The following is a 16558-nucleotide window of genomic DNA, read 5'->3' on the forward strand; positions in this document are numbered from 1 at the left end:
TCGACGTCAATCTGCCGAAGTGGTTCTGATCCTTCCTTTCTGGAGATCCCAGTCTTGGTTTCCCCATCTGTTAGAACTACTCGTCGACGAGCCGGTCCTCTTGCCCGCTCACCCTTACCTTCTCGGAGGGCGAGCGGGTCAGCTTCACCCGTTGCTTTTGGAAGGAGTCTTGCATCTCCTCGCCTGCAGGGTGTCGGGGGTCCCTGGGACATTTCGGGCGTTTCGGAGACGACTAGGTTCTTATTGGAGAGTGCATGGGCCCCCGGGACCAGACAAGCCTATCGAGCAGCCTGGGATTCCTGGGCTCGTTGGTGCCGCCCACGGGACTTGGATCCCGTTGAAGCGCTTGCAACTGCTATACTGTATTTCCTGTCGTCTTTGTTTGACGAGGGCAAGGCGTACCGCACTATCAACCTTTACAGGTCTGCAATCTCTTCCAGACATGGTGGGTTTGATGGGTGTCCAGCTGGACAGCACCCTCTGGTTTGTAGATTACTCCGAGGCTCTCGTCTCTCCCGCCCACTGAGACCTCGTTTTTCTACAACTTGGGACGTATCTACTGTCCTAAATTTTTTCATTAACTGGCCATCTAATTGACAATTGTCGTTACGATAGTTGTCTGCGAAGCTCGTTACCTTATTATGCCTAATCTCTTGCAAAATAGTGTCAGATGTGCGGGCATTAGACAATGATGCCCGCTCGTTTACTCCGGAAGGAGTTACGTTCAACATCTCCCGGCGTACGAAAACCAACTTTCGTTCAGTATCCTATCTGTTTTTTCCCTCTTCACCGCAGTTGTGTCCAGTGGCTTGTCTGCAGGAATACGAATCACGCACAAGTAGTTTGCGTTCTTCGAATTCACCTCATCTGTTCATTTCATTCCGCTGGCCTTTTTTCCCCGTGGCCAGCGTTACGCTCTCTCGGTGGGTTAAATGGATCTTATCCTTAGCAGGGATTGATGTTTCTATTTTCACTGCGCATTCAGTTCGGAGCGCGTCGGCCACTTCCATGACAGTTTCTGGTGCTCGGTTGGAGGATGTCATGAAGTTGGCAGATTGGTCTAGGGTGTCCACCTTCCGGGAATTTTATTTTCGGCCACCATCTCATGCTTTTTTTTCTGTGGTGGCTCAACTTTAAACTTTCAATAGGAGCCTCCGTGTGCTGATATAAAATTTCATGATTTTCCTATTACATGACGTAAAGTCATCATTTTATGAAGGACACGGAGGCGAGTATTGCCCCACCCCTTTTGCTGCCCTCCCTGCTTTGTCAGTCATTTTTGTTTGATACGCTGTATAAAAACCGACCAGAAGGAGTGGGTCAATAGAGTACAAAAAACACTTGTGGTACCAAAGTATTCCAAAAGTAACACAATTTTATTAGAAAATCACACAAGACATGATTGATACAAATCACAAAAAGACATTTAATACAGGTCACAGTACATGAACATATTAAAAACCAAGAGGACTGATGGTGGACTGCTGGTATATATTAATAAAGTGCACGTACCAATAATTTTGATTGGTCATCAGTACAAGGTGTGTTCCACCTCACCACTATGACTACAGATTGCATGATCCAACCCATATGCATGTATTATATAACAGATACCAAAAATGTGGAAGTGATAATCAACACCACAATGGCTGACTAAAGCAAATGGTGAATAAAATAATGATAGGCACATAGGAAATACTGACCAAACAGCTTAGTATACCACACAGGAACACCACCGGTCCACTCCCCAACGCACGTTTCGCGTTTAGCGTACCCCTTGAAAAAGCTAAACGCGAAACGTGCATTGTGGTGTGTATTATCACTTGCACATTTTTGGTATCTGTTTCATGCTATAATCAGGGGTGGGCCCTGAACTATTTTTGGGCCTCCGTTACATTGGTTTTCTGTTTTAAGAGTGACAGTTTTTTATATGCATTATGGTGATCCCTGTTGAATTTCTCAATACGTTTTATCCAACATTTCTCCATAGGTTTGGGGAGCATATTCCGTCTTTTCGATGCAGAGGTCCGTTCTTCCTCGTTCTCGAGTTTGTTGTTCCGGTTAGAAAAAGTTACCGAGGAAGTTCTCCAGTTGTTCCGGTTTGTTGTTTGCACCTGGAAAATTTAGTTTGGATGCTGACAGTACAGTCCCTGACAAAAGTCTTGTCGCTTCTCTATTTTGTAGAAACTCCTGCTATTAACCTGACTTTTCATTAATCAATTGGTGTTAGAAATAGCTCATATGAAAAGCTAAAGCCCTCCCAAATGATGTTTAATGCACTGAAATAAATTAGTTTCACTGAAAAAAGATTCATCATTTAATCAAGACAGAAAGGTCAAATTTTGGCAAGACAAAAGTTTTGTCGCCTATACAGAAATTGAACAACTTTACTGCAAATCCAAAAATATGTCAGCAAATTAAGTAGTGGTGCTGTGCGATCCAAATTTAATATCTTGTATGACTTCCATGAGCTTGAAGGACAGCATCCATGCGGTTTGGCAAGGATTCATACAATTTATTGATGAAGTCATCAGGAAGGAAAACAGTCTTGCATGCCTCCCAGAGTTCATCAATATTCTTTGGTTTCGTCTTCCATGCTTCCTCTTTCATCCTACACCACATATGCTCAATGATGTTCATGTCTGGTGACTGGGCTGGCCAATCCTGGAGAATCTTGATCTTCTTCGCCTTAAGGAACTTTGATGTGGAGATGGAAGTATGCGATGGAGCACCATCCTGCTGCAGAATTTGGCCTTTTTTATGGTTGGGAATATAAGAGGTAGCTAAGATTTATTGGTATTTTAGACTATTGATGTTGCCTTCCACCCTGCAGATCCCTCGCAAACCCCCATACTGGATGTAACCCCAGACCATGATTTTGCCTCCACCAAACTTCACTGTTTTCTGGGTAAATCTCGGCTCCATGCGGGTTCCAGTAGGTCTCCTGCAATATTTGCGGCGACTGTGGTGTAATTCAACAGAAGATTTATCAGAAAAATCCACCTTCTGCCACTTTTCCAGCGTCCATCCTTTTAGCAGGCTGTGGCCCTTGGCAAATGCCACACGTTTTTTTAATTGTCTTTTGTTTAGTGCTGGCTTATGGGCACTGATTCGACCATAGAGGCCATTTCGAGACAGAATCCGACAAACTTTTCTGGTTGACACAGGGACTTCAGGTGACCAGGTCCCGTGGAGCTCTGCTGCAGTGGAAAATGGGCTGGCCTTGGATTTTTGAGCCAACAAACGGTCCTCTCGAGCAGTTGTCTTGCGGGGTTGGCCTGACCTGGCCTTGTCCAAAACGTCTCCAGTCTCTTCAAATCTTTTTTTTATCCTCCGAACTTGACGCTGAGACACATTGAAGGTGTCTGCCACATCAGCAGTGGATCTGGTCTTCAGCCTCTTGATAATCAACACTTTAGTCTCCGGGTGAATCTTAGGCATGTTTGCAGAGGTCTAGTTGCAGTTGATGTGAAGGTCTAGTGTACTGGGGTTCTTTTTATACACACCTGAGACCTAATTGATCCATTATTAGTCACAGTTGAAGTTCATATGACAAGACGACAACACTTATGTCTTGGCAAAAATTGACTCAATGGGCTTTACCAAGCTGTGAATATTAGAATACTTTTTGTCAGTTTCGTTTTGCACTGAAACATTATTACAAAAGCTGTTGGGATTAAAATGACCCATTTCTTGTAACAAAATCTTGATTAGAAATATATTTTAGCGGCACTTCATGTCAATTTGTACACAAGCGACAAGACTTGTCAGGGACTGTACACGAAAAGAGGAGGGTCCCAGTGGAAGACACGATATATACACTCACCTAAAGAATTATTAGAAACACCTGTTCTATTTCTCATTAATGCAAATATCTAGTCAACCAATCACATGGCAGTTGCTTAAATGCATTTAGGGGTGTGGTCCTGGTCAAGACAATCTCCTGAACTCCAAACTGAATGTCAGAATGGGAAAGAAAGGTGATTTAAGCAATTTTGAGCGTGGCATGGTTGTTGGTGCCAGACAGGCCGGTCTGAGTATTTCACAATCTGCTCAGTTACTGGGATTTTCACGCACAACCATTTCTAGGGTTTACAAAGAATGGTGTGAAAAGGGAAAAACATCCAGTATGCGGCAGTCCTGTGGGCAAAAATGCCTTGTGGATGCTAGAGGTCAGAGGAGAATGGGCCGACTGATTCAAGCTGATAGAAGAGCAACGTTGACTGAAATAACCACTCGTTACAACCGAGGTATGCAGCAAAGCATTTGTGAAGCCACAACACGCACAACCTTGAGGCGGATGGGCTACAACAGCAGAAGACCCCATCGGGTACCACTCATCTCCACTACAAATAGGAAAAAGAGGCTACAATTTGCACGAGCTCACAAAATTGGACTGTTGAAGACTGGAAAAATGTTGCCTGGTCTGATGAGTCTTGATTTCTGTTGAGACATTCAAATGGTAGAGTCCAAATTTGGCGTAAACAGAATGAGAACATGTATCCATCCTCTGATGGCTACTTCCAGCAGGATAATGCACCATGTCACAAAGCTCGAATCATTTCAAATTGGTTTCTTGAACATGACAATGAGTTCACTGTACTAAAATGGCCCCCACAGTCACCAGATCTCAACCCAATAGAGCATCTTTGGGATGTGGTGGAACGGGAGCTTCATGCCCTGGATGTGCATCCCTCAAATCTCCATCAACTGCAAGATGCTATCCTATCAATATGGGCCAACATTTCTAAAGAATGCTATCAGCACCTTGTTGAATCAATGCCACGTAGAATTAAGGCAGTTCTGAAGGCAAAAGGGGGTCCAACACCGTATTAGTATGGTGTTCCTAATAATTCTTTAGGTGAGTGTATATACTGGGACTGAGGGGTGGGCTTGTTGCCATGGTTGTTCTCTATATTTAATGTTTTTTTCTTTGCTGCTGTGATGTTCAGTAAAGAGAGAGATAGCAATACTCGCCTCCGTGTCCTTCATAAAATCATGACTTTACGTCATGTAATAGGAAAATCATGAAATTGTGGAGCAGGGACAAGATATGGAGCACTATGGACACAGATGGGAAGCAGGAACACAAGCCCAGGAGATACCAGGAGCCACAGCCAGTAGCAAACCTCTTTTGGTACCAGTAACTACTGCAGCCAGGAATAACATAGTAACATAGTTTTTTAGGCTGACAAAAGATATCTGTCCATCCAGTTCGGCCTGTTATCCTGCAAGTTGATCCAGAGGAAGGCAAAAAAATAAAATGTGAGGTAGAAGCCAATTTCCCCCCTTAAGGGGAAAAAATTCCTTCCTGACTCCAATCAGGCAATCAGAATAACTCCCTGGATCAATGACCCCTCTCTAGTAGCTATAGCCTGTAATATTATTACGCTCCAGAAATACATCCAGGCCCCTCTTGAATTCCTTTATTGTACTCACAATCACCACCTCCTCAGGCAGAGAGTTCCATAGTCTCACTGCTCTTACTGTAAAGAATCCTTTTATATGTTTGTGTATAAACCTTTCCTCCAGACGCAGAGGATGTCCCCTCGTCACAGTCCTGGGGATAAATAGATGATGGGAGAGATCTCGGTACTGACCCCTGATTGTCACTGCCTGCCCTGTGAGGGATCTGAGAAGATCAGATAGACTTGCAACATGTGAGTCTATCTGACAGGTCTTTCTGTATTTCCTTTCTGTTTGTTGTTGTGGGCAGGATTCCACCTCTTCACAGGTTCTGTTCGTTAGCTGTTTAATTCCTTAGGGACCGGGCTCATTTTCACCTTAAGGATCAGGCCATTTTTTGCAAATCTGACCAGTGTCACTTTATGTGTGAATAACTTGAAAACGCTTTGACTTATCCAGGCCATTCTGAGATTGTTTTTTCGTCACATATTGTACTTCATGACACTGGTAAAATGGAGTAAAAAAAAATCATTTTTATTTTTAAAAAAATACCAAATTTGCCAAAAATGTAGAAAAATTTGCAAATTTCCAAGTTTCAATTTCTCTACTTCTATAATACATAGTAATACCTACAAAAATAGTTATTACTTTACATTCCCCATATGTCTACTTCATGTTTGGATCATTTTGGGAATGACATTTTATATTTTGGGGATGTTACAAGGCTTAGAAGTTTAGAAGCAAATCTTGAAATATTTCAGAAATTTTCAAAAACCCACTTTTCAAGGACCAGTTCAGGTCTGAAGTCACTTTGTGAGGCTTACATAATAGAAACCACCCAAAAATGACCCCATTCTAGAAACTACACCCTTCAAGGTATTCAAAACCGATTTTACAAACTTTGTTAACCCTTTAGGTGTTCCACAAGAATAAATGGAAGATTGAGATACAATTTCAAATTTTCACTTTTTTGGCAGATTTTCCATTTTAATAATTTTTTTCCAGTTACAAAGCAAGGGTTAACAGCCAAACAAAACTCAATATTTATGGCTCTGATTCTGTAGTTTACAGAAACACTCCATATGTGGGCGTAAACCCCTGTATGGGCACACGGCAGGGCGCAGAACGAAAGGAATGCCATACGGTTTTTGGAAGGCAGATTTTGCTGGACTGGTTTTTTGACACCATGTCCCATTTGAAGCCCCCCTGATGCACCCCTAGAGTAGAAACTCCAAAAAAGTGAGCCCATTTTAGAAACTACGGGATAGGGTGGCAGTATTGTTGGTACTAGTTTAGGGTACATATGATTTTTGGTTGCTCTATATTACACTTTTTGTGAGGCAAGGTAACAAGAAATAGCTGTTTTGGCACCGTTTTAATTTTTTGTTATTTACAACATTCATCTGACAGGGTATGATTTTTTTCAGGATGAGATGACTGTTTGTTTGGCACTATTTTGGGGTGCGTATGACTTTTTGATCGCTTGCTATTACACTTTTTATGATGTAAGGTGACCAAAAATTGCTTTTTTTACACCGTTTATATTTTTTATGGTGTTCATATGAGGGGTTAGGTCATGTGATATTTTTATAGAGTCGGTCGATACGGACGCAGCGATACCTAATATTTATAATTTTTTTTTAGTTATGCAAGTTTTACACGATAACAGCTTTTTTAAAACAAAAAAAGATGTTTTAGTGTCTCCATATTCTGAGCCATAGTTTTTTTATTTTTTGGGCGATTGGGCGATTTTTAGGGGCTCATTTTTTGCGGGATGAGGTGACGGTTAGATTGGTACTATTTTGGTAGCCATACGCCTTTTTGATCGCTTGCTGTTGTACTTTTTGTGATGTACGGTGACAAAAAAATTGTTTATTTAGCACAGTTTTTATTTTTTATTTTTTTACGGTGTTCATCTGAGGGGTTAGGTCATGTGATATGTTTATAGAGCCGGTCGATATGGATGCGGCGATACCTAATATTTCTACTCCCCCCCCCCCCTATTTTTTACCAATTTCTGTTAACTTTATTTGGGGAAAATGACGTTTTTGTTTAGTTTTACTTGAAATTTTGAATTTTTGGGGGGGGAAACTTTATATTTTCAACTTTTTTTTCACTTTATTTTTTGTCCCACTTTGGGACTTCAACTTTTGGGGGTCTAATCCTTTACAATGCATTCCAATACTTCTGTATTGGAATGCATTGGCTGTATGAGTAATACAATGAATATTACTCATATAGATTCCGGCCTGTGAGATCCAGGTGGCTGGACATCACAGGCTCGTCACAGGAAGGTAGCGCGATGCCAAAGGAAGGCATCGCGCTGCCTTCACTGCCATCGGGTCCCACCTACAGCCCCACGGGGACCCGATGGCACCATCGCCCGCCGCAACATGAAAAGCCGCAAACTGCAGGTCTGAATTGACCTGCAGTTTGCGGCGATCGCCGGTACGGGGGGTCACGGGAAGTAGAGGATCCACAAACAACCAGTATAGAACTCCATAAGGAAAATATATCAACCGCAAAGTCAGCAGTAAGAGGCGGACTTAAATAGAGCCTCTTAAACAGCTAACGAGCAGAACCTGTGGAGAGGTGGAATCCTGCCCACAACAACAAACAGAAAGGAAACACAGAAAGACCTGTCAGATAGCGAGAGTTTTGGAATTGGGCAAACCTGATAATGGTATAAAGTGTACCAGCTTACTGAAGCGGTCCACCACCACCAAAATCACTGTCTTCCCAGAAGAACTAGGCAAATCAGTGATGAAGTCCATGTACAAATGCGTCCAGGGATGGGATGGGATGGACAAAGGAAGAAGAGATCCTGAAGGCTGAGTATGAGTCACCTTGGCATGTACACAGGTCTCACAGGCTGCCACATAACCCTCCACACGTTTACATAAACCTGGCCACCAGACTCTCTGGGAAATAAGATCCACAGTGGATCTTCTCCCAGGGTGACCCGCAAGGACAGTATCATGATGTTCCTTGAACACCTTGTGCCGAAGCCCAGAAGGAACAAACAACCTCCCTGGAGGTCAGGAATCAGGTGCCTCACCTTGAGCTTCCAACATCCTCTACTTCCCCCTTATCTCAATCTAAGTCCTCCTGTTTTCTCGTTTGTGCATGTGTTGCTTCTAGGTCTCAGGGAGACGCTGGTCCCTTCACTGTGCATAACCTTAAAAGTTCTGCACCTCAAGTAAACTCTGTTACCACCTAGCCTTAAAGGGTTTGTACAGCTTTTCGAACACTTTTAGACAGCCCTCCTTCTTGCTGTACCTGTGGAAGGAAGCATACTTACCTGCTCCCCACCGCTTGATTCAGGCTTCTTTGGTCCACCACTGTCGCTCCGGTCCCAGCTTGTGAACTTCCAAAATGTACAGGGGTCAGAATCCAGGAATCATGGCAGAAGTCGGTACAAAGATAGATAACAAGACCAAACGCGCCTTTGTCAGAAATAGCAAGCTAGCTTAACCTATAGCTCAGGTAAGGAGTGGGACAAACAACAGTGCATATACAATATAGCAGAGCTGATTAGCACTTTTAAGAAGCAGCTGAAAACAGAGTAAAGGAGGATTAACCCATGCAGTACTGCAAAATGAGGTGAGAGTCAATGAATAATAGGACACAGGTGCCTGGGTGAGTGGAGCACCCGTATGGAAGTTGTTTATCAAATGTAACATTAAAAATCAAACATTTTTTTATTTATTTGTTGTCTACCATAGGTAGCATAAAAAAATACCTCATGTATGGTTTTCTTGGGCAGGGACATGTGTTTTGTCAAAAATATGTGACGTGTACCAAGACCCAGAAGGGTATTATACTGGATTCCAATGATAGTCTGATTACGCAACTAGTGACCATTGGGTTCTTGGTCACCTCTCTTCTCCAGGGCACTTTTCCCCGGGTTACTTAGTTTGGTGGGGTGGCCAGCTCTAGGAAGAGACCTGGTTATTCCAAACGTCTTCCACTGTGCTCTTGGGAACTTTTTGTGCAGCGTAAATGTGCCTCCACACAATCCTGTCTCTGACCTCTACTGTCAGTTCTTTCTACCACTTGGTTTTTGCTCTGATATGCATTGTCAACTATGAGACCTTATATAGACAGGGCTGTGTCTTCCCAAATTATGTCTTATCAACTGAGTTTACCACAGGTGACTCCAATCAAGATGTAGAAACATCTCAAAGATGATCAAGAGAATTGGCAGTGCCAATTGGCAGCGAAGGGTCTGAATACTTATGTCCAAAAATGTCTAACATTATGTTTTTACTTTCTCATTATGGGGTACTGAGTGCAGAATGATGGGGAAACCTTGATTTTTTTAAAACTTATTTTAGCACAAGGAGCAACATAAAATGTGAAAAGATCTGAAGACTTTCTGAATGCGACATATGCAAAAGAATGAAAACTGTCTCTGTATTTAATATGGTTCTGTCCAAGTTTTTGTACCTTTTAGACTGAACTAAACAACTTGATAACTCAGTTGGTCCAATATTCAGCATCAAGTACTCCTGGGGTATACCTGTTGGTTCTTCTCTTTGAAGAGCAGTGGTAACTGTCATGAACAGTACTATATCTTTCCAACAATGTCCTCTCACATCCTTGCAGTGATCAGTGCTTGTTGCCAAGTAAATGTTGTGCTTCTCTGGCATCATTGGGGTTTTGACCACATCCTCCAGCTTCTTCTTGTAAGAGGTGACTTCTTCTGTGCTGTGCTGTGCTTTTGTAGCTTTAACTTCCATTGGCTATTTCCAAAATGCGGTTATCAGAGGTCTATATAAGTCAGGCACATCTCCCATGAAGAGCCTGAGTTTCAGATCAAGTCTGCTTCGTTTTTGCTTGTAGCCTGCTATACTTTTACAGTGATTGCCTGTGTATGACCATTCTCAGTTCCTGAACTCTGCCTACTAACTTTTCCCTGAACTTGTATGCCGTTATTTGTTCTTCACCTGGAACCTGACCTTTCTGTTTGTAGACAGTTTATTGCCTAGCTCAGGGATCAGAAACCTTCGGCACTACAGCTGCTGTGAAACTACAACTCCCTGCATGAACATGTACTTGGTTGTTCATGTAACTCCCATAAAGTGAAAGACAGATTCTGGGAGTTGTAGCTTTGGAAGAGCTGGAGTGCCTGGGGTTGCTGATCCCTGGCCTAGTTCTTAACACCGGTCTACTAAGACCTTAAGTTATACAGCTTGCTCCATCCATCTGACCACTCTTTATTCCAGTCTGTTATCTACACCTGTGTCCTGTCCCTCTGCTACATCTGGCTTCTTACTGGAAGGAGCCAGAAAACTCCACATCTAACTTACATGATACAAGACAGTAACATCAGACATGTATCTCGTTATGTCAGCCTTTTCCGAGCAAGCAGAACTATTACGATGAGATGGAAGTATACACTGCTTGGTCTGGCTCAGTGGTATATGGTTCATACGATTATCTCCTATGAAAGGATCATGTTCAAAGAGCAGAAATGGTGTAACTCTTCCCTCACCGTTTATACACACAGCGACCACCAGCTCTGTAAGTTCTAAGGGAATATCTTATCATCTAAAGAATTGAGAGACATCGACCCAAAAAACTGATATTTATTAACGACTGATATTAAAATGTTTAGATACAGAGTTATATAAGATAAAGGGAATCGGTCGTCTGGTTTGTGCTGCCTGATCTTAGAGACCACAAACTATAAAAATGACCCTACACTGTACTAAAGGGATCTGTCACATTCACAAATGGCAGCTTACGGCTATGTACAATTATACAATTTTTTCAATTGGTCTTTATTAAAAATATTGAGCCGTTCTGTTACAAAGGGTTAACGGTTTGTCTAGCTGTGTGAATGGTACTTTTTACTTTCACTTTGTGCCAGTCATCTAATAAGCCTTATCTCTAAGTTACTAAGAGGTCATTAACACTTATTTAAGCCACATTCTTATCAGAAAGATAAGAATTGAGCTATAATTAGAGTTTATAAAGACAGAGATAAGGAGCCATCAGCTGCCTGATGGAACAGAGTGAAAATTCAGATTAGAGAAACTCAAGGCTGTACAAGGACAGCGGTTCAAAATTTTTAATAAATACTAACTGTAAAAAAATCATTATTAGCTCAAAATGAGTACAATTCAATAATAAAAAGTGTACATAGCCTTTAAAGCTAGTGACATATTGCTTTAAATATAACATATTCTATGCACACAAATTATATATAGGTGTAATATTTGGATTTGTTGTTGCATGGCCACACTCTGGCTCGACCATTTTTGGAAGTCTAATAGCAGCGAATGGATAGGTGGCATGCAAAGATTGCTCTCTATTCACTTTTATGGGAACTCGTAAAATAATCGAGTGCAGAAGTCCCATAGCAGTAAATGTACATCAGGTCTATGTGGCCTGCTTTCTGTTCATAGCAGGGCCCTGATATTGAGATAGGTGCAGTTCTCAGAGGTGGAACCCATGCTTATAGGATATGCCATAAATGTCCCAGATGGAATTACCCCTTTAAAAATAAATAAGCTACTTCCCTGATTCTATAATGTTTAAGATCTAATTTGTAGTTAGAACATTTACTACATTATGGACATGAACATGTTTTTCCTCTGCAAGTTATTTGATAAGCAACTAGAGCTGAATTTTGGCTAAAACACTTTCAAAATGGCCCCGCTCCTCTATGAATTTTTTGATGGTCAACAAGAGTTGATTTTTGAGAAAAACATTTCCCACATTCCGGGCATGAAAATGGTTTCACCCCTGTGTGAATTCTCTGATGTCTAACAAGATCCGATTTACGGTTAAAGCACTTGCCACATTCTGAACATGAAAATGGCTTCTCCCCTCTATGATTCCTTTCATGATCAACAAGTTTTGACTTTTGGTTAAAACGCTTCCCACATTCTGAACATGAAAATGGCCTTTCCCCTGTGTGAATTCTCTGATGGGCCACGAGGGTTGATTTCTGGTTAAAGCATTTCCCACATTCTGGACATGATAATGGCTTCTCCCCTCTATGAATTCTTTCGTGATTAACAAGATTTGACTTTTGGTTAAAACATTTCCCACATTCTGAACACAAAAATGGTTTCGCCCCTGTGTGAATTCTCTGATGTGCAACAAGACTTGTTCTGTGGGTGAAACATTTCCCACATTCTGAACAGGAAAATGGCTTCTCCCCTGTGTGAGTTCTCTGATGCGCGATAAGACTTGCTTCAAATCTATAATATTTCCCACATTCTGAACATGAAAATGGCTTCTCCCCTGTGTGAATTCTCTGATGTTTAGAAAGAACCGATTTATGGCTAAACCGTTTTCCACATTCTGCACACGAAAATGGCTTCTCCCCAGTGTGAATTCTCTGATGTATGGTAAGGTATGATTTATCTATAAAACATTTCCCACATTTTGAACATAAAAATGGCTTCTCCCCTGTGTGAATTCTCTCATGTTTAACAAGATCTGCTTTATGGTTAAAACGCTTTCCACATTCTGAGCATGAAAATGGCTTCTCTCCTGTGTGTATTCTCTTATGTTTAACAAGATCGGATTTATGATTAAAACGTTTTCCACATTCTGAACAAGAATATGGTTTCTCCCCTGTGTGAATTCTCTCATGTTGCGTAAGATCAGATTTTTGGTAAAAACGTTTTCCACATTCCAAACATGAAAATGGCTTCTCCCCTGTGTGAATTCTCTCATGCATAACAACAGCTGATTTATGGTTAAAGCATTTCCCACAATATGAACATGAAAATGGCTTTTCCCCTGTGTGGGGTCTCTGATGTTCACCACTCTTGTAACGTTTATTTTGCTTAACAGTCTGTGATGAATCAGAAGATCGGACCTGGTGAAAAGGATCAGATGACGGATCTTTGTTGTAAAGGTCTGAAGGTATATCTGAGATAATGACATACTGTTCATATGAATCTTCTGTGATACCATGATCATCTGGTTTAAAATCTGAAGGTATCAGATATTCCTCCGAGCTCCGGGTACAGTCATCTGCCAAGAATAAAGCCTATTTTATTAGTTTTAGGTATTGTAACCTTAAGGCCTCATGCACACGACCGTTGTGTGCATCCGTGGCCGTTGTGCCGTTTTCCTTCGCGGACCCATTGACTTTCAATGGGTCCGTGGAAAAATCTGAAAATGCACCGTTTTGCAGCCGAGACCGTGATCCGTGTATCCTGTCCGTCAAAAAAATATGACCTGTCCTATTTTTTTGACGGACAACGGTTCACGGACCCATTCAAGTCAATGGGTCCGTGAAAGAACACGGATGCACACAAGATTGGCATCCGTGTCCGTGATCCGTGGCCGTAGGTTACAGACGGATCCGAAGATCCGTCTGCATAAAAGCTTTTTCAGAGCTGAGTTTTCACTTCGTGAAAACTCAGAACCGACAGTATATTCTAACACAGAGGCGTTCCCATGGTGATGGGGACGCTTCAGGTTAGAATATACTAAAAGAACTGTGTACATGACTGCCCCCTGCTGCCTGGCAGGTGCTGCCAGGCAGCAGGGGGCAGCCCCCCCCCCTGTAGTTAACACATTGGTGGCCAGCCCCCCCCCCCCTCCCTCCCCTGTAGTTAACTCAATGGTGGCCAGTGCGGCCGCCCCCCCCCCTCCCCTGTAGTTAACTCATTGGTGGCCAGTGGGCCCCCCCCTCCCCTGTAGTTAACTCATTGGTGGCCAGTGCGGCCGGCCCCCCTCCCTCCCCTGTAGTTAACTCGTTGGTGGCCAGTGGGAACCCCCCCTCCCTCCCCTGTACTTAACTCGTTGGTGGCCAGTGGGCCCTCTCCCCTCCCTCCCCCTCCTAATTAAAATGTCCCCCCCTATCATTGGTGGCAGCGGAGAGTACCGATTGGAGTCCCAGTTTAATCGCTGGGGCTCCGATCGGTAACCATGGCAACCAGGACGCTACTGCAGTCCCGGTTGCCATGGTTACTTAGCAATTTGTAGAAGCATTATACTTACCTGCGAGCTCCGATGTCTGCGTCCGGCCGGGAGCTCCTCCTACTGGTAAGTGACAGGTCATTAAGCAATGCGCCGCACAGACCTGTCACTTACCAGTAGGAGGAGCTCCCGGCCGGACGCAGACATCGGACCTCGCAGGTAAGTATAATGCTTCTACAAATTGCTAAGTAACCATGGCAACCGGGACTGCAGTAGCATCCTGGTTGCCATGGTTACCGATCGGAGCCCCAGCGATTAAACTGGGACTCCGATCGGTACTCTCCGCTGCCACCAATGATAGGGGGGGAGATTTTAATTAGGAGGGGGAGGGAGGGGAGAGGGCCCACTGGCCACCAACGAGTTAACTACAGGGGAGGGAGGGGGGGGGGCCACTGGCCACCAACGAGTTAACTACAGGGGAGGGAGGGGGGCCCACTGGCCACCAACGAGTTAACTACAGGGGAGGGAGGGGGGCCCACTGGCCACCAACGAGTTAACTACAGGGGAGGGAGGGGGGGCCCACTGGCCACCAACGAGTTAACTACAGGGGAGGGAGGGGGGGCCAACTGGCCACCAACGAGTTAACTACAGGGGAGGGAGGGGGGCCCACTGGCCACCAACGAGTTAACTACAGGGGAGGGAGGGGGGCCCACTGGCCACCAATGAGTTAACTACAGGGGAGGGGGGGCCCACTGGCCACCAATGAGTTAACTACAGGGGAGGAGGGGCCGGCCGCACTGGCCACCAATGTGTTAACTACAGGGGGGGGGCTGCCCCCTGCTGCCTGGCAGCACCTACCAGGCAGCAGGGGGCAGTCATGTACACAGTTCTTTTAGTGTATTCTAACCCGAAGCGTCCCCATCACAATGGGAACGCCTCTGTGTTAGAATATACTGTCGGATTTGAGTTTCAGATCTAACTCATATCCGACAGTATATTCTAACGTAGAGGCGTTCCCATGGTGATGGGGACGCTTCAAGTTAAAATATACCATCGGATTGGAGAAAACTCAGATCCGATGGTATATTAACTCCTGACTTTACATTGAAAGTCAATGGGGGACGGATCCGTTTGAAATTGCACCATATTGTGTCAACGTCAAACGGATCCGTCCCCAATGACTTGCATTGTAATTCAGGACGGATCCGTTTGGCTCCGCACGGCCAGGCGGACACCAAAACGACTTTTTTTTCATGTCCGTGGATCCTCCAAAAATCAAGGAAGACCCACGGACGAAAAAACGGTCACGGATCACGGAAAAACGGAACCCGTTTTTGCGGACCGCAAAAAAATACGGTCGTGTGCATGAGGCCTAATATTGATGTTTTTACATCTCTATATAAAAAAATTCCATACAAATTACAAGGCATGGAGCAAATTTCAATCAACTGACTGACAGTGGTAGCAAACGGACCACAATCTAACAGTAAACAAAATATTAGCCCGAAAGACTATACACCGATAAACAATAAGACACACCTCTTCACAGTATAGTAGTCACATACAAGGTAAGGGAGAGTTCACAGCTCTTTTTTATTTGCGATTCTTCTGAGGCCCCTTTCACACAAGCGTGATTTCCGTGTGAGTGCATTGCGTGATGCGAACGCATTGCGCCTGCACGGAATCCGGACCTATTCATTTCAATGGGGCTGTGTACATGAGCGTTGTTTTTCACACATCACTTGTGCGTTGCGTGAAAATCGCAGCATGTTCTATATTCTGTGTTTTTCATGCAACGCTGGCCCCATAGAAGTGAATAGGAGATGTTGTTTGTAAACATTTCGTTTTTTATCACGCGTGTGAAAAACGCATCAATGCGCATTTCACCCGCGCGATAAAAACTGAACCACTGAACGCAATTGCAGACAAAACTGACTGCTATTGCTTGCGAGATGGTGACAGTTTTCCTGAACGCACCCTGAACGCATCCGGACCTAATCAGGATCGTTTGTGTGAAAGGGGCCTGATCTGTCAGAACAGGGGAAAAAAATAAACTTTATGCGGCACTTTTTTCTGGCTAAAAAATATCAGGAGGAAATAGCTCAAACAGATGTCAAGTGTGCAACAGGATCTTTTTTTTTTTTTGCTTTTTTTTTTACAGGATCCAGTTTTTTTTCTGTTCTGATGGCTCAGAAGAACGGAAAATGAAATCGAGATGTGAACTCTCCCTTATATATACACCAAAGTAATCAGTGTTACC

The 16558-nt window shown here is 43.5% G+C and overlaps 3 protein-coding genes across 4 annotated transcripts in view; 1 reads left to right on the forward strand and 2 right to left on the reverse strand.

Annotated features, from left to right (window-relative positions):
• LOC121004478 (oocyte zinc finger protein XlCOF7.1-like) overlaps positions 1-16558 on the forward strand; it is a 1216478-nt gene that overhangs the window by 1021947 nt on the left and 177973 nt on the right. The gene's annotated exons all lie outside the window — the stretch shown is intronic.
• LOC121004516 (zinc finger protein 300-like) overlaps positions 1-16558 on the reverse strand; it is a 734886-nt gene that overhangs the window by 707662 nt on the left and 10666 nt on the right. The gene's annotated exons all lie outside the window — the stretch shown is intronic.
• The window catches only part of LOC121004486 (gastrula zinc finger protein XlCGF26.1-like), a 253774-nt gene continuing 249087 nt past the window's right edge, over positions 11872-16558 (reverse strand). For both annotated transcript variants that reach the window (XM_040436735.1, XM_040436736.1), the window contains one exon: positions 11872-13404. In XM_040436735.1, the coding sequence (XP_040292669.1) occupies positions 12059-13404 (1346 nt within the window). In that variant the 3' untranslated portion in view covers positions 11872-12058. The remainder of the gene's footprint in view (positions 13405-16558) is intronic.

The sequence above is a fragment of the Bufo bufo genome, chromosome 6, assembly GCF_905171765.1.
Source record: "Bufo bufo chromosome 6, aBufBuf1.1, whole genome shotgun sequence".
Taxonomy (NCBI): Eukaryota; Metazoa; Chordata; class Amphibia; order Anura; family Bufonidae; genus Bufo; species Bufo bufo.